This window comes from Zosterops lateralis, assembly GCF_965231275.1.
Source record: "Zosterops lateralis genome assembly, chromosome: 6".
Lineage (NCBI taxonomy): Eukaryota > Metazoa > Chordata > Aves > Passeriformes > Zosteropidae > Zosterops > Zosterops lateralis.
In genome coordinates, this window is record NC_139761.1 from 53,934,930 (window position 1) to 53,951,329 (window position 16,400).

Here is a 16,400-nt window from a genome sequence, read left to right on the forward strand (position 1 = left end):
GAGGCCGGTGGCACCGCCAACCCTGGCCACGTGTCTCTCACTGTCCCTTCTCACCACTGCCCACCTGTCCCCAGGCCTCCCTAATGTTGTCCCCGTGAGTCCCCGCTGCCCCGGTGAATCCCCATGCTCATCTCCCTGTGACACGGGGTGCGGCCCTGGGGACCCCCACCGCACCCAAGGGTCCCACTCCAGCCCCGGGGTGGCTCCCAATGACGCTGGAATTGGGCTGTGAGCCCGCAGGTACAACCAGGTGATCCACCTTGCACCTCGCATATGGAACAAACATTTGGGCTAAAAGGTCTAAAATCAGCTTTATTTACAGCAGAAAAGGCAAAATAAACCCCACCAGGGTCAGGGCCGGGCTGCTCCAGGGGCCTTTCGTTGGGAGTCACCTGCTCCAGGAATCACAGGCCATTGATTCTTCCCAAAGGAAAGAGCCCAGAGCTGCCACGTTGCACCAGGAAAGCAGGAAGAGCCAGAGGAAGTTCCTGCTGCCTCCTTTCTCTTTGCCTTCCCTGCACCTTTTGTTCCCACATGTGGAAAAGAACACCAGCCAGGGTGTGTTTTGTGAGCAGTTTTGGTATGTGGAACAACATTCCCTTCATAGCTGTGGACCCAAATTAGCCAGGGCAAAGGAATTCCCAGTGGGAACAGGGAGAAGGTAAAGGAACACCCAGCCATCCATGAAGTGGGTTTGCTGGAGAGTCTGAATCAGAGGAGGAGGAATGGCTGAGCCCTGGCTGTTACAGGAAGAGAGAAGGAAATAAGCAAAGACACCCTCCAAGGCAAGGCAAGGGGTTCCTTCTGCACCTTCTGAATTCATAAACAAACCAGCAAATCCCTCCTTGATTCCCCCCACTCCTGACAGCACTGCAGAGGGAATTCCACCTCACCTCAATCTCTGCTTTATTGGCACAACATCTCTCCAAAGTGCTCCAAGACCAGGGGAGCTTGATTTGGTAACCTAATTTGCACACATGTGGGAAGGTTCTGGAAGGTTCCACACAAGTGCAAATCCATGTAGTTATGGACTGTGGCCCTCCTTTCCCACAGGGTCCAGCCTGGTTTGCCCACAAGGATGATAAAGACAACCAAACCAAGATTTAATCAAAGTCCTGCTCCCCTGCATCCCTTCTCTGCCACAGTCTGAGAGTATCCAGGCCCAGATCCATTGCTAATTCCACCTGAAAGCAGCACAGGTTTCCTTTCAGCCCAGGGATATGGTCTGCAAGTCCCAGGGAAACGGAGAGCGGCCACACGGAATGTAAGTCACACATTGGTACTCCCAAAATCCTGTAAATCAGCATGCTAAATCCTACAGCTTGCAAAGCTCAGCTGAGTTATGGAACATCCACAAGTCCCCAGATTTGTTAGTTCCTGGTTTTCAGCAAGGGAGGTGATGTGGAAGTGGCCCTTAAGAACAGCCCACGGGATGTGGACAAGGCAGGAGGTCACAGCCTGAGCCACGACCCCAAAATCATGTTAGACACGAAGATCCCTTTGGAGCCAAACTTGTTTTGGAAGAGCTGTCTGGGCCCAGCCAGAGCGACGACGAGGAGCTGGAGGGAGGAAAAGTCACTGGGAAGGTGGAGGCGCGGCTGGAGGCTCCTCTGGAAAAGGTGTGGACAGGTCTGTGGATGGTGGGCTGTGGCCTGTGACACCTGCCCTGCTGGGGGCCCTGTGACACCTCCAGCCCGGGCTCAGGTCCCCGCCCGGGACACCAGGTAGTAGAGGATGAAGAAGATGAGGACGAGTGCCACGGACACGGCGAGGAGCAGGCGGCGGTTGTCCCGGCCAGAGCGCGCCATGCCGGAGAAGCGCTTCACGCTGCCCGTCAGCAGCCCTGTCACGCTCAGGAAATCCGAGTCCTGGGGGAAAAGACATTGCAGAATCCTGGAATAACCCGAATTGGAGGGATTCACAAGGACGGGCCCTGTACAGGACACCCCAACAATCCTGGTGCTGATTTAGGGCTTCTCCCTTAAGGGCTTTTGCCATCCCACCTCTCATCCCAATTCCCTGATTTGCACAGAAAGCCCCATTTCCCATTTCCCAGGTCCTTACCATGCCATCCAGGTAGCGGTTCTGTTCCTCAGCATCCTTGTCAATATCCAGAGCCAGCTGCAGGGCAAGGCAGGAAATGGGCATTAATGAGCTTTTAATGTCCAGAGAACCTCTAAAATCTGAAATGCAAATTATTAAAACAAGCCACTGCTTTCCCAGCTCCAACAGACACACAGGGGCTTGTCCGGTGCAGGAACAAGGAAAATGATTCACATTTCCCTGTCAGGCAGGTGAACTTTTCCAGCTCTGAAAATAAAGCCTGACTGTCTAAATCTGCCAGGTAGAGAGGGGAGTTTAATCCCTGGGATGGCAGGAATTCAGCCTGCCCTTTCACACAGTGAGTCATTGACTTCTTTCATGGTTTGTACTAAATTTTTAATAATAATTTAGAGCTTAAAGCTGCTTTAAGACCAGTTACACAGAGACACAGGCATTTTCAAAAATTAATCTATCTGCCTTTTTTTCATTAATTTTTCCCTGAGGAGGTGAACTTAGCAACACCCTTGTGTTCAGGTCGGACAGGGCTTGGAACAACCTGGTCTAATGGAAGGCATCCCTGCCCATGGGAAGGGATGGGACTGAGTGAGCTTTAAGGTCCTTTCCCATCCAAACCTTTCCATGCTTCTGTGATCCCCTGTAGGACTCCCAGGTAATCAGAGCCTGTCCTTCACCTCAACACCTGAGGTGACCTCGGCACTCACCGACTTCAGCCTGGTGACCTTGCTGGCCAGGCTGTCGGCCATCCGCTTGTTCTCCACGTCCAGCAGGTCCTCCATGGCGCTCGGACTCTGCCCTGGGGAGAAGAACCAGGAGCACACATCATCATAGCCCCTCCTTGCGCGGTTTGTGCCATGGAACCCTCCAAAATATGTGACCAAAACACCCCAGACTTCCCCCAAACAGGCCAGGGTAAGAAGCCAGACTTGCACCCTGAGTTGCCACCAGCAGCTGTGGGAGTTCCATGGCCAGTGACATCCAGGAGTGCGATTTGGGTGAAACCCGGCAAATCCGGGCTCCTTTTGCCCCTCGGCCGTGTTGGGGTCTCTCGGCATCGCCCCCCATTGTGGGGCAGTTTGGGGTCCGGGGGGGGAATTAGGAGTTCCGGGGCAATTAGGGGCTATGGGGGCAGTTAGGGGCACAAAGGGGTTTATGGGGGGCGTTTAGGGATTCAAGGGAACAATTAAAGGTATGGGGGAGCAATTAGGGGTTGGGGGAGGGTCCCCAAAGGAGGCCAGGTAAGCATTAAGGGCTTACGGGGGGGGCGATTCCGGGGCCATAGGGGAGAAATCGGGGCACTGCAAGACCCCCCGTGAGGTTCAGTGGGATGGGGAGCTCCTCCTCCCCCTGACCCTCCCCAGCCCCTCTGCCCCCCAGTCCCGCCCGTGTGGCTGTCCCCTGTCCCCTCACCTCGGCCCCGCTCCGCCATGGCTGCCCCGGCCCGGCCCGCCCCGCCGGGCGGAGCCGCCACGAAATGTCCGCCCGCTCTTCCTCCTTCTCCTCCTTCTCCTGCTGCTCCTTCCCCCCGGCACCGGGACCCTCGGGCCGCTCGCCCGGGCCGGGGCGGAAGGGCTGGAACTCCATCCCGAGGGATCCCGGTCCGCAGGTACGGCCGGAGCCCTGCCCGGGCACAGGGGCGGGACGGGGGGCTCGGGGAGAAAACAGGGCTCGGGGAGGGAAAATGAGGAGTGGGGGGGAACTGGGGACAAATATAGAGCTCTGGGGACAAGAGTACGGGTCTGGGGACAAAAAGAAGTTTTAGCGAAATAATTAGGGGATTGGGGGGGAAAATAGAGGTTTTGGGGAAATAATAGGGGCTTGAGACAAAAATAGAGGGGGGTTTGTAGGGGAAGTAGGGGTTTAGGGACATAAATGTGATTTTGGGGACAAAAAAGGGGATTTGGAATTTAACCAAATGGTGGGGGAAGGAGGTGGCAATGCGAGGAGCCAGTAGGAGTATGGAGGAGGGGGATATGCCCAGTGATCCATTGGTTCCTGTCATCCCCACAAAAGCAGAGGTGGCTCCCCTCCATCCCAGCCCCAGCGCATGGGGATGCTGTCCCTGCCCCGGGCCAGCCCAGCCTCCTGTCTCCACAGCTTTTTGCCTTCCAAAATGCCGGATCCGCCTCTTTTGGTCCCTCCAAAAAGCCCCTCTGGGTCTGCGTGGGCAGGAGGGCACAACCCGTGTGATTCCCGAACCCCAGGAGCTCTGGGTCTGGGGTTTGCTGAGGTTGGTGTGACCAGCTCAGCCTCATCCTCACGGAAACATGGAAGCCGAACACATGCCCGAGCCCAAATCTGCTGGATTTCCCCCCAGTGGGAGTCACGTCCTAAGGCCGTGGGCTGGCGTGGCTCCGGGAGCCGCTAAAGCGGTGCCGTGTCCAGAATAATCCCGCGGCGCTGCGCATCTGCTCGCTGGCAGTGCCGGCAGGGACATCCTCTCCCGGGGGTGCCGGCTCCGGACGCGCCTCTGGGCTGCGCCTGCAGGGATCGGCCATAATCCAGCCCGCCGCCAAAGCCTCCCGGGTCTGCTCCCCACCACCTGCCCAGGTAGCTCCGCCTGGAGCCGGGGGATGCTCTCCCGCCCGCCTGCCTCGCCGCTCCATCTCTTGTCACTCGACGAGAATGTTTCTGGCTTTGTTATTTTCCCCCCTGTGCGGCAGCAGAAATCAGGGCAGGCGGGGAGGAGGAGGAGGAGGCAGGGAGCTATTTCAGGGAGCTGCTGTTATCTGCTCCACGTTAATCCCCAGCTGGTGGGGGGAAGGTTTTCCCTGAGTGCTTTCCTGGGAGGGCATATATTAAACATTGAAAAGCAAAGCGAGGAAGAAGAGGATTAGCAGGAGAGAGAGAGAGGAAGCTGGCTGCTGGCTTTGCTCGGGTTATCCATCTGCTCCACTTTTATGGATGCAGCAGTGTGAGCAGTATCACTTGGGATTTTTTTTGTGTTGCGTTTTTTTCCCTCCTTGCTCTCTTCATCCCTTTCTCACTTCCCTCTCAGAGATCTGTGTGCCGAGCTGCTTTTCCATCACCCTGGAAATCCCCTCTCTCCACTTGCTCCGGGTTGTGCCATAGCTGAGCTGTTGGGATCATGGAGCTCCAGGCTGTGGTATCCACGCTGGAAAGTGGGGAGCAGGACACGGTTCTCAAGGTGCTGCAGGTCTACAACCAAGAGGTGAGTGAGCATCATCCCCTCCCTCAGCGCAGGGACTCCTAAAAAAATTATTATCCAGATCCCAAGTAAAACCTGGCCAGGGAGTAACAGTCAGTGTGAGGACTGAGTAGAAGGAGCTTTTATGTTAAGGCAGTTTTGGAGGTGCTGAGAGAGTCCAGGGAGGGGCTGCAGGTGAAATGATGTTGGGATTTGCAAGTCAAAGATGATCCGAGGTGACTGCTGGGATCTCACATGGGCACGGCTCTGAAAGCAGTAAATAATGAATATAGAATATCAAACCCCAATGATCTGGAAGCAGAGATGGGACCATTTCTAGCCTTAGAGTAGGAAAAGATTATCCATGGTGGTAAATTTCTGCTTGGAGAAAGGAGGCTGAGGGGAGACCTCAGCCATTTACAGCTTCCTCCAGAGGGGCAGCTCCAATTTCTGCTCTCTGTGACCAGTGACAGGAGCCAAGGGGACTGCTGGAGAGGTTTAGGCTGGATATTAGGGAAAGGTTCTTCCTCCAGAAGATGCTCAGGCACTGAACAGACTCCCCAGAGAGTGGGCACAGCCCCAAGGCTGCCAGAGTTCCAGGAGCATTTGGACAATGCTCTCAGGCATAGGGTGGGCTTGTTGTGGTGTCTGCACAGGGCCAGGAGCTGGAGTGAATGGATCCTGTGGGTTCCTTCCAGCTGAGGATATTCTATGGCTCTGTGAAATCCTGTTTGAAACAGACTCTGGTTGTCAGGGAAATTTCCTTCGGAGGTTTCCCCTGGGAGGGGCTGGCTCTGTGGATCACTCTGACTCACTCTGCACCAGGCTGGAGTAGGTGGAAGCCAGCAGGGAAAACCTGAGGAATATTTTGCAAGAGTGTGTGTGAGAGAGAGTGTGGAACTATTCCTAGCAGTCAGATTTGGAGTGGGGAGATACTGGCCAAGAAGGAGCAGGTGTCTGTTAAGGACAGCACTGAGGATTAACAGCACCAGCAGCAGGTGCAGTGCCAGCATCCTCAGGGTGCAAACAGTGTCTGTGTGCCCCCAAACCATATTTCCTGTTGGATTCCCCCAGCTGGGTCGTTCCTAGGGTATCAAGCCTAGGGAATTGGAACCACAGGGTTTGCTGGCCTGTCTGGAGGAAATGGAGCAGTCAAAGAGGATTATGAAACTGCAGATAAACCTGGCATAGCCTGGCATTGCTTCTGCTGCAAGACTGATGGTTCTGTATCATTTTCCTGCAGATTTGTTTTAATTCACTGTTGTGCGCACAGTTTTTGCTTGCTGGGAATAAACTACAGCTAAAGCAAAACCCCAGGTGTGGCCAAAATATCCCCAAATGGGGTTACAGCCTGAAGAGAGGATGTGCTGAGGGAAGAACAAGCAGCCTTCCTGTGCAACATGCCGGTGGCAGGACTGAGCTATCAGCTCCTGGTAACGTGGCTGGAGTACACTTGTCTGCCCCCACACCTGGGGCTGCTCCAGGCATTGTGTCCATCGTTGCTTCCAGGCTGGACAGAACCAGTTCCCTCCCTGGGCTCTTGGTGACTGCACACACATAATCTGTGTTTTATGTATTTTTAATGTTTTCCTTCTCTGGGCTGGGATCAAATGCTCTCTTGGGATGAACAAAGATTGCCTCAGTCACTGGGAAGTGCTGCTTCTCCCCAGGCCCCTGTGATCTCCCATGCTCTCCAGTTCCATGGGAACAGGTTTGGTCAGGAAGGAGACCCTCAGTGAAGAACAATCAAAATAGGAAGAGAAACACAGTGAATGAAGATCAGGAGTGTTTTTTAGCTTGGGTACAGGATGAGGTGTGGTGATCAAGTCCCTTTTGTTTAAAGAATGACCTGGATAACCACAAGGATCCATTCCCATGTAGCAAGGAGACAGGACATCTTTTGGTCAGGAAAAGGAATAATAAATAGCAAGGGGAGACGTGTAGGCACAGCTCAGTGATATCACTGAGCAGGGGAATTACCGGCTCTTATGGGATATTGGGATTGGGATGAATACCCACTGTGCTGCTGTAGTATTTAAACTAAATCCGTCTGTCAGCTGGCCTGTGGCATTCCACTGGTGGTGTGGATCCAGGGGTGATTCCCATAATGTGGGGGGGGGACTGTCAGGAGATGGTGTGTTTGCTGTTGCAGCATGTTTGGACCCACTGCTTTCCAGCTGGATGGCTCTGCCCTAGTCCCATGGAGTTTTAACCTATTCCTTTTTCTGACTGATTTTGGTTTTTCCCACAGAAATCTCAGTGCTTCATCTTCGAGGATGAGGAGCGGGAAGAAAGGAAGGTAGGCACACACTGCTTGCTGTCCTCCATTGGTCTGTGTGTAAATCTGTGCTCTGTAGTCATGCCCAGCTGGGTTTGGCAAGCAGCTCCCAGGAGAAGAAATGAGAGTTTCCCATTAACTTGGTTAGGGAATGGTGTGCTTGGAGTGTCTGGCTCTGTTTTTTCCATCAGTAGTTGGTGGTTTTGGGTAAAGGTTGGCATCCATCCGACACTAGTAATGGTTCTGTGATCCATATAGTCCCAGCCATGGATGTGATCTCTGGTGCCTCTGGACAGGGATCACAGCAGTGCTGCTTTATCACCAGGGCAGGGTGAGGGGCTCCCCTGGAAGCCAGCAGCAGGATTTGTCAGGAGCTGTGTATTAGCAGATCCTTTGAGCTGGTGTAATCTGGCACTTGGAGAAAGGAATACTCTGCCTGCTCATTCCTGCTTCTTCAGCTCTTCATGCCAGGGCAGGCCTCAGCTTGGCTGTTCTGCCATAAGAATGATTGTTTTCCCTGGATTATTTTCGAGCTGGCTCAGTTCTGTGATCTGTTCACTGGTGGATGGTGCCAGTGCCTGTGTTAGCACAGCAAGTGCAGGCCAGGTGACCCGGGTGGAGAGCGGGACCTCCTTTGTCTGTGCCAGGGCCAGCTGCTGCCACATGGAGTGTTCCAGGCACAGCCTGAATGTTGGACTGGATCTGATGAGATCTGAGCTCTTTGCTTTGCATTGATCCGCTGTTTGAGCTGCAACAGTCAAACAGGATGTGGCTTCAGGCACAGTGTCCCACTTTTGGGGTGTATGCCATGAAATATGACATGAACATCACCACTAGTTCCTGCTGCTTGGGTGTTCAGATGGTTCAGCTTCAGGCACACACCCCGAGATCTCTTTCCCCTGAGCCAGCCTAAGGCTTTGGTTGCTGGGACTGAATCTGGAACTCTGTTTCCCTGTGAGGCAGGAGAAGAGGAACAGCTGTATTACATCATTTCCCCAGGATGTGAGTGTGGGGCACACCGTGAGCCTCATAAATGAAGTTCAGTTTTTCTTCATTCCTTCCCTCAGCAGTTTCATTTCACCAGGGGAGAGTCAGGTTGGATATCAGGAGAAATTTCTTCATGGAAAGGGTGCTCAGGCATTGGAAGGGGCTGCCCAGGGAGGTGATGTAGTCATCATCCATCTCTGGAGGTATTCAAGGAACAACTGGACATGGCATTCCATGCTCTGGTCTGGTGGTGAAGGTGCTGATTGGTAAGAGGTTGAACTTGATGGTCTTGGAGGTCTTTTCCAATGTGGATGATTATGGTTAATGACTAATGATTGTGAATAATAATTCTAATCTTAATGATTCTCTGATTATTTCAAAGTGTAACCAATGGGGCTGTTAAGCCAGTTACAGACCTCGTTTTTTTGATTCTTTCATTCTTGTAACATCACAGAAAGACTCGTGCTCTGAGCTGTGTTATGCTTGAGGGTCCCCCAGCAGTGTATGTGGGTTACTGGTGTGACATGAAGTGTTGCCACACGTGGTTCAGCCTGAGCTGCCCATGTCTGTGAGGCTTTACCCGTGCTCTCGCGCTGCTCCACGACTCATCATTCCCCGTGGGCTTTGCAGCTCCCGTGAATTGTGTTAGTGGGGCTCTGCCAGTCTGTACCCATAGAAGATCTGGGCCAGTAGGTCTCCAGACAGCAGTGAAATTAAGGTGATGCTGCTTATTTGAGTCTCCTGAGGTCTCTTCACCTCTTTTCCCAAGGCATCAGGTGATGTCCTCACCTCCCTTGGGTCCTGTGTCCGTCCCTTGTGCAGTGGGCAGGTCGGCCCTGTCAGCCTGAACCATCCTCACCAGGGCAGAGCTACAAGAGTGACCTTTTTGTGTTCTCCCTTTGCACCCAATACGCTCTGCAAGGCATTTTTTCCTGGTTGTTCTTGCCCAAACTGGTCAGGATCAATGCCAGAGCCAGGCACTTCCTAAGCACTGCTGGGTACACACCTTAGCAGGCCCAGGTGACACTGCTGTTGTCCAGGGCAGAGCATACCAGAGCCATAGGGAGCACTGGGAAGTGTCAGTATCCAAGGCATTGCTTGTTTCCAACTGCACAGAAAATGGCCCAGCTGCTGATTAAGTTCTTGGAGAGGGAGCTGCAGCCATCCTGCCAGGTGACCTGCCTGGAGAGCATCCGCATCCTGTCACGGGACAAGCACTGCCTTGACCCTTTCACCACCAAGGAAGGCCTGAAGACCCTCTCCAGGCACGCTGGCATCGATTACTCGGAGGAGCTCATCCGGGAGGTCCCAGACTTGGATGTAATCCTGGAATCCCTGAAATGCCTGTGCAACATTGTGTTCAGCAGCGCCATGGCACAGGAGCTGACGGCAGAGGGGCGGCTGGTGGTGGGGCTGGCCCGGCGCATCAAGCTCTACAATGAGCGGAGTCTTCCCCACGACATCAAGTTCTTCGACCTGCGCCTGCTGTTCCTGCTGACAGCCCTCAGGGTGGACATCCGGCAGCAGCTCGCCCAGGAGCTCCGAGGAATCAGCCTCATGACAGACACCCTGGAGCTGACCCTCGGGGTCAAGTGGTTGGACCCCTATGAAGTTGCCACCGAGGAGGGACTTCTCCCACCTTTGCCTCGGCAGGAGACGGAGCGAGCCATGGAGATCCTCAAAGTGCTCTTCAACATCACCTTTGATTCCAGCAAGAGGGAGGTGGACGAGGTGAGCGCCTTGGGCCCGTGGCATTCATGTGTCTCTGGGCTCTGGCTTTGTAGGTTTTCTCCTCCCTTGCATTTTCTTATGTCCCAGACTGGTCCTTATGCACCCTCAGGGTAGTGAGGGACTCGGGTGTCATTAGGGCACTGCCTCTGTCCAGTGTAGTATTATTCCCTATTTTACCTGTGCTTTTAGAGCATTCCCAGATAGAGAATTGAGAATCTGCTTTCCCTGGAATGTCCTGCAGTCCATGATCAGGCTGCTGGAGGGGGGAATAGGCTGCAAGCCCTGGGATGTGTGGGATCCCCTTTGCTGATCGAGGTGTTCCTTTCTCCATGTTGGGGCCAGGAAGATGCTGCTTTGTACCGGCACTTGGGTGCCCTCCTGCGCCACTGCCTCATGATCTCTGCTGACGGGGAGGACCGCACCGAGGAGTTCCACAGGTCTGTGTTGGGAAGAGCTTCACCTGGAGCTTCACCAGCTCCCCCAGGCACATCCTGCCTCACCTTGAGTGATTGGGAGGGACCCTGCTGACCATCAGCTCTTGGGCTTAGCCCAGGGATCCCTCACGCTGCTGGAACACAGAAACAGCCTTTCCTGCCCTGGGAGTGCCATGTGGGAATGCCGTGGCCTCCTGGCCCCTGAGATCTTGTTCTGTGTCCTGTGTCAGGCTATCCCAACAGTGACGTCCACCTCAGTTGGCAACTGGCCAGAGAAGATGTATGCTGCTTTAAAACGTCCATGAGGTGGCCTTAATTAGTCTTAAGCCATGCTGAGAAATTGGCTGTGTCATGTTGCCAAGCATTATTGGTGCAGGGGTTTCACCTTGGAGCAGGTGACACCACCCTGTCCCCAAGAATACACAGTCAGGGGTTTCCCAAGCAGTGCTGGCATGGAACATCAGGATTAGGAGTGATACAAGAAACTCCAGAGACAGACCTTGGACCACCCAGATTGATCCTGCTTGGCTCTGTGTCAAGATCTGTGGGTTCTCAGATGTCACTAAACTATCTCTGGACTCTTCAGCATACAGTTAGCTGCCCAAAGAGCACCTTAAGTTATCCCCTTTCAGTCGTGCGAGGAGCTTGATTTGCTCCAGGAAAACTTGGATCGCAGGGTCCTCACACTCCAAGTTAATGACAGGCCTTCATTTCTGCAGAGCTGAAAAACTGTGAGCAAAACTCCATCACTGTGTATTCACTTCTCTTTCATATGTGCAGTCACACAGTCAACCTGCTGGGCAACCTGCCCCTGAAGTGTCTGGATGTGCTCCTGACTCCCAAAGTGCGGCCGGGCTCGCTGGAGTACATGGGTGTCAACATGGATGCAGTCAGCATCCTCCTGGACTTCCTGGAGCGGCGCCTGGACAGGGTGAGTGGTGGGGCTGCTTCTTCCCACCTTTCCCTCAGCCTGGAAGAGCCTGGTAGGAGCACGATGCTCGGTTTGAAGTTAACCCTTGGTAGGAGGGACAGCTTTTGGCAGAGCTGTGGTTGGTGGGACTAAACCAGCATCCCTGAATTGGGAAGGTGACTGCCTTTGAGGGCTGCAGGCAGTGAGATCAGTGGAACAGTGAACGATTAGCTGATAATTAACTGTGTGACTGACAAATCAGCTCTGTTACACTTAGCAGTGATACAGTGGGCAGTTCTGGAAATCTGAGTTCAGGTTATTTTCAAGCTGACTACAGTTTTCAGCCTCTGGAGTTGTTCCAAAGAGCCTTCAAATTTTACCACTGCACTTCTCTGCCCTGGATGCCCTGCCTAAATATTTCTGACACTGCCTGTGCATAGCAAGTGGTGTGGGGAGGAAGGAGGCACTGAATGCCTCTGGTGGAGGTTGGGAAGCTCCGTGTCCATCCGTCTCCCTGATGGTCTGTGCTTGTGTTCTCCAGCATGAGCCAGACAAGCTGAGCTCAGCATGATTGACATGCTGCTCCTTCTGGGATGTTTCTGCAGGGCCACAAGCTGAAGGAGAGCTTGACTCCTGTGCTGAACCTGCTGACGGAGAGTGCCCGAGTCCACCGGCAGACCAGGAAGTTCCTGAAGGCCAGGGTATGCTGTGCTCAGCCCCACGTTCAGGGGGCTGCCCTGAGGGGAGGCCAGCCAAGCCCTGCTTGTGGCCGCCCTCCAGACACCTCTGCTGTGGGTGGCTGAGGCCTTTGGTACCCACGGTGACCTGTCACCCTCGCTGTGGCCCTGCAGGTGCTGCCACCGCTGCGGGACGTGCGGAACCGGCCAGAGGTGGGGAATTCCCTGCGGAACAAGCTGGTGAGGCTCATGACACACATCGACACCGACGTCAAGCACTGCGCTGCCGAGTTCCTCTTCGTGCTCTGCAAGGAGAGCGGTGAGTCCTGGGGGGCTTCCACAGGGAGACCCTGAGATTGGATCCCTCTGCAGGGATCTGCCTTCCCTCGGGACAGCCCCGCTGAGTGGGAAAAAGGGGAGAGCTCCGGGAGCTCTGTGGGAAGGAGGTGGTGTCTCTCAGGCCAGCAGTGAGGGACAAGCTGTGCTGGAGGACATCCCAGCACCCTGCACAGAGCCTGGCCCACGTTCAACTCCCACACGTGGGCCTTGCTCCCTGTCAGCATCTCTGTGTCTCTGTGGCCTGGAGATATGGCACAACCGTGCTGCTGGGGCTGGTGGGAACACGGGGCTGGAGGCAGGAGGGGAGCACAGGGTGGTCTCTGTCTCTTCTCCTGGCAGTGTCCCGGTTTGTGAAGTACACGGGCTACGGGAACGCCGCGGGGCTGCTGGCAGCACGGGGCCTCATGGCCGGCGGCCGGGAAGAGGGGGAGTACTCGGAGGATGAAGACACGGACACGGAGGAGTACAAAGAGGCAAAGCCCAAGTAAAGAGATCCTCTCTCCCTCTAGAGCTCCCCTTCTCCCACATCTTCCTCCTGCTTCTGCTTTATCCCTCTTCATCCCTCTTCATGTACCTCCTGCTCTTCCATATGCAGCAGGGGTGAAGTGCCTGTTTCTCCTATCCCTCTCCAGAGCTCAGTGTTGCTACACTCAGCTGTTTTTTGTTCCTTTTTCCCTGCCCTCTCTCTTTTTTTTTTTTCCTTCTTTCACTCACCTTTCCTCTGCAGTGGGTGGTATCTTGAGGGTGGGGGGTCCACCCATGCATCCCCCACACACCTGTTTCTTGTCCCTGCAGGTTGGGTTTGTTGGGATTTTCTCCATTAGCTTTTGTCTTCTGCCTTGAGGAGAGGGAAGAAATGTCACCAGCCCTCATATACCTCATTTCCAGTGGCACTGTGACATTGGCAGGAGGGGATGGTAGAGTAGAGGGAGGTATACATAGGTCAGAAGCCCTCGTAGCACTGTGATGGCACTTGGGGTTCAGGGCACAAGCAGCAGTGACAGCTACTCCTATTATGCCATTCCTCTGCTCCATGAGACTCAGAAGGATTCCAAACAGCCCTTTGTCACCTGCTGTCCCCCTCCTGAGCCCTGGCCTCACTGCTCTCTGTGCAGCATCAACCCTGTGACGGGACGCGTGGAAGAGAAGCTGCCCAACCCCATGGAAGGGATGACAGAGGAGCAGAAGGAGCATGAAGCCATGAAATTGGTCAACATGTTTGACAAGCTGTCCAGGTACTGGGATATGGTGTGTGTCGGGGGTACATCTGTCACAAACCTTCCCTTGGCTGTGTTCCCAAAGCCTGAAGGGATCTAGGAGAGCGAGTGGCAGGGAATATGTGGGGAAACTCTTCCCTCAACATGGCCCCATGATGTGAAAGGGAAGGCTTTGCCACCTCCTCCAGCTTTGGCATGATGGGACAGTGTGGAATTCCTTGCTGTGCCTGCACTGTTCCCAAGCACTTACTGCTCACTAGCTTTGTCCAGGTGCTTGGGAAGGACAGCAGCCTCTGTCCTGGCAATGCTGCTCAGGGGGAAGCAGCATTTTGGAGACAGAGGGGGGGATAGATGGCAGCCAGTGCCACTAGCCACTTTCCCTGTTGGAGTGCCTTCTCCAGTTACCTCTAACCCTGAGGAGTCCAACTGAGTTCAGGCTTTCAAGAGTAGGAGGGAAGTAACTCCATCGTGTGTTGGAGGGAGAGGAACATGGACACCAGTGCTAGTTTTCCTCTGAGAATCTTGAACCACACAGAACAGGACTCTGGAAAGGAGCCTATTCCAGGGAATAGGATTGTGCTTCCAAGCCATTGCTTTGTCATGCTGGGAGTTCTAGGGCTGGGACTGTCCCCACTTCTCGGAAAGGATCTTTAGTGGTGCGGGGGGTGTTCCAGGCCATTTCCACAAGCCCCACGTTCCTGCTATACTCCTGCTTTGTTCCTATGCTCTGCTGCAGCTCTACCTTACCTTCCCCCTCTCCTCCTGGCTGCAGGGAGAAGGTGATCCAGCCCATGGGCATCACTCCAAGCGGCAACTTGGCGCCCATGGAGAACGCCATACGCAACATCGCCGACGAGCGCTCATCCTCCGACTCGGACCTGGGTCTGGACTGACCCGGCTCCCGCCCCAGCCACAGAGAGCCCAGCTCCAGCTGCTCTCCCTTGGAACTGGTGCTGCACCCAGGGGCTGGCACTGTGCCAGGACTCTCCCTGTGGGATCCGGATCCAGCCTGGACCCTTCACAGCCTACCACATGGAACACTTGCCTCCTTCCCAGCTCCATAGCCACCTCTCCTTCCAGAGGTCTCCGTGACCTGGCTCCACCTTGGTCTCTCCTGTCAGCAGCCTTGAGGATTTCACACTCCAAATTGCTTCCAGGACTCTCCAGTAGGATTTTTGGTTTTCAAATATGTGCTGTTTGGGAAGAAGGGTCAGGGGGAGGCTCTTCCTGCCATTTCATCAGCGTTCAGTGATCCATGGAGCCTCCTGTGTGCGTGTGGCCATGTGTGTGCCCGGCCCCACAGTGGGGGCTGCTCCCCAGGAATGCTGTGGGAAAGGGGGCTGCCAGAGAGGGGTGTGGACCTCCAGTGGGAGCGGGATCCTCAGGGCATGGTGCAGGTGGCTGTATCCATGTCTGTGCACACCCGGAATGTGTGGATGAGCAGAGCAGAGCCGGTGAGGCCTTGGAAGCTTCCAGCATTCCATTGGCGGCAGGAGAGAGCGCATGGGCGACTGCCGGGATCGCTCCAATGCCCTTTCCCTGGCACTGGGCACTGTCCCTGTCACCACCCAGCTGGGTTTGGGCATTTGCCTCTCCCCACCTCCTGCTTTCCAGACAAAAGGCCAATACCTGTGCTCTGTCCTTGTCTCCTCCTTGCTCTCCCCAGGTCGCTGTGTCCCCCGGGGGCTGCTGTCAGGCCTGGTGTAGATTTGTCTTTATTTTTATTCCTGTTTTCTTTGGAAAGGAAATCTTCCCATTTGTCCAATGTATCCAAGTTCCCAAACCTCCTGTCACGAGTAGGAATGCACAAGTGACGCTAGAATAAAGCCAGCCTGACACGTGGGAGTGTGGCTGTGATTCCTCCAAGCAAGGAAATCCCTGTGGCTCTCCCTGTGGCAGAGGATCCCAGGTGTTCCTGCCCATGTGTCCTTAGGAGCTGGGGTGTTCCTCAACATGGTCTAGGAGGTGAAGAGCTGGAGGGGGGCTTTGCTTGGTTTTACAGTTTCCACTGCTGAGTGCTTTCCCTTGAGTGCTGTGTCCAGCTCTGGGCCTCTCATGGCAAAGAGGATATTGAGGGACTGAAGTATGTCCAAGGAAGGGAACAGAGCTGGGGAAGGGTCTGGAGCACAAGGAGCTGAGGGGGCTCAGCCTGGAGAAAAGGAGGCTCACGGGGGACCTTCTGGCTCTACACAACTCCCTGACAGGAGGGTGCAGCTCCCAGGGAACAAGATACAGGACAAGAGGAAACAGCCTCAAGCTCTGCTAGGGGTGGTTCAGGTTGAATGTCAGGAAGAATTTCCTCATGGAAAGGGTTGTGAGGCATTGGAAAGGGCTACCCAGGGAGGCAGTGGAGAGAATCCCTGTAGGTGTCCAGGGAAGGCCTGGACATGGCACTCAGTGCTCTGGGCTGGTGACAAGGTGGGGATCAGTCACAGGTTAGACTCAATAATTTTGGAGGTCTTTTCCAACCTGGATGATTCTGTGTTTCCGTTTAGTTCCTGACAGTTTCCAAGTGCCATTCCAGGCTGCTGGGCTTGGGACAGCCCTGCTCTGTCACAGGGCAAGCTTCTAGGCAAATTGCATCTTTCTCTTTTTTTAAAAACTAGCAAAACTCGCTC

The 16,400-nt window shown here is 54.5% G+C and overlaps 2 protein-coding genes across 2 annotated transcripts; one reads left to right on the forward strand and one right to left on the reverse strand.

Annotated features, from left to right (window-relative positions):
• Window positions 1-304: 304 nt before the first annotated feature.
• Window positions 305-3,511, reverse strand: BET1L (Bet1 golgi vesicular membrane trafficking protein like). Its single transcript, XM_083863504.1, has 4 exons — window positions 3,472-3,511; window positions 2,766-2,857; window positions 2,065-2,121; window positions 305-1,868 (listed from the first exon to the last, which is right to left on the reverse strand). The coding sequence occupies exons 1-4, from the start codon at window positions 3,488-3,490 to the stop codon at window positions 1,701-1,703; spliced, it is 336 nt and encodes a 111-aa protein (XP_083719630.1). The 5' UTR covers window positions 3,491-3,511; the 3' UTR covers window positions 305-1,700.
• A 23-nt stretch (window positions 3,512-3,534) lies between these two features.
• RIC8A (RIC8 guanine nucleotide exchange factor A) lies at window positions 3,535-15,620 on the forward strand. The gene is made up of 11 exons (XM_083863502.1): window positions 3,535-3,667; window positions 5,060-5,233; window positions 7,461-7,508; window positions 9,591-10,205; window positions 10,548-10,642; window positions 11,420-11,570; window positions 12,155-12,250; window positions 12,401-12,545; window positions 12,905-13,049; window positions 13,681-13,800; window positions 14,555-15,620. The coding sequence occupies exons 2-11, from the start codon at window positions 5,150-5,152 to the stop codon at window positions 14,673-14,675; spliced, it is 1,620 nt and encodes a 539-aa protein (XP_083719628.1). The 5' UTR covers window positions 3,535-3,667; window positions 5,060-5,149; the 3' UTR covers window positions 14,676-15,620.
• The last annotated feature ends 780 nt before the right edge of the window (window positions 15,621-16,400 follow it).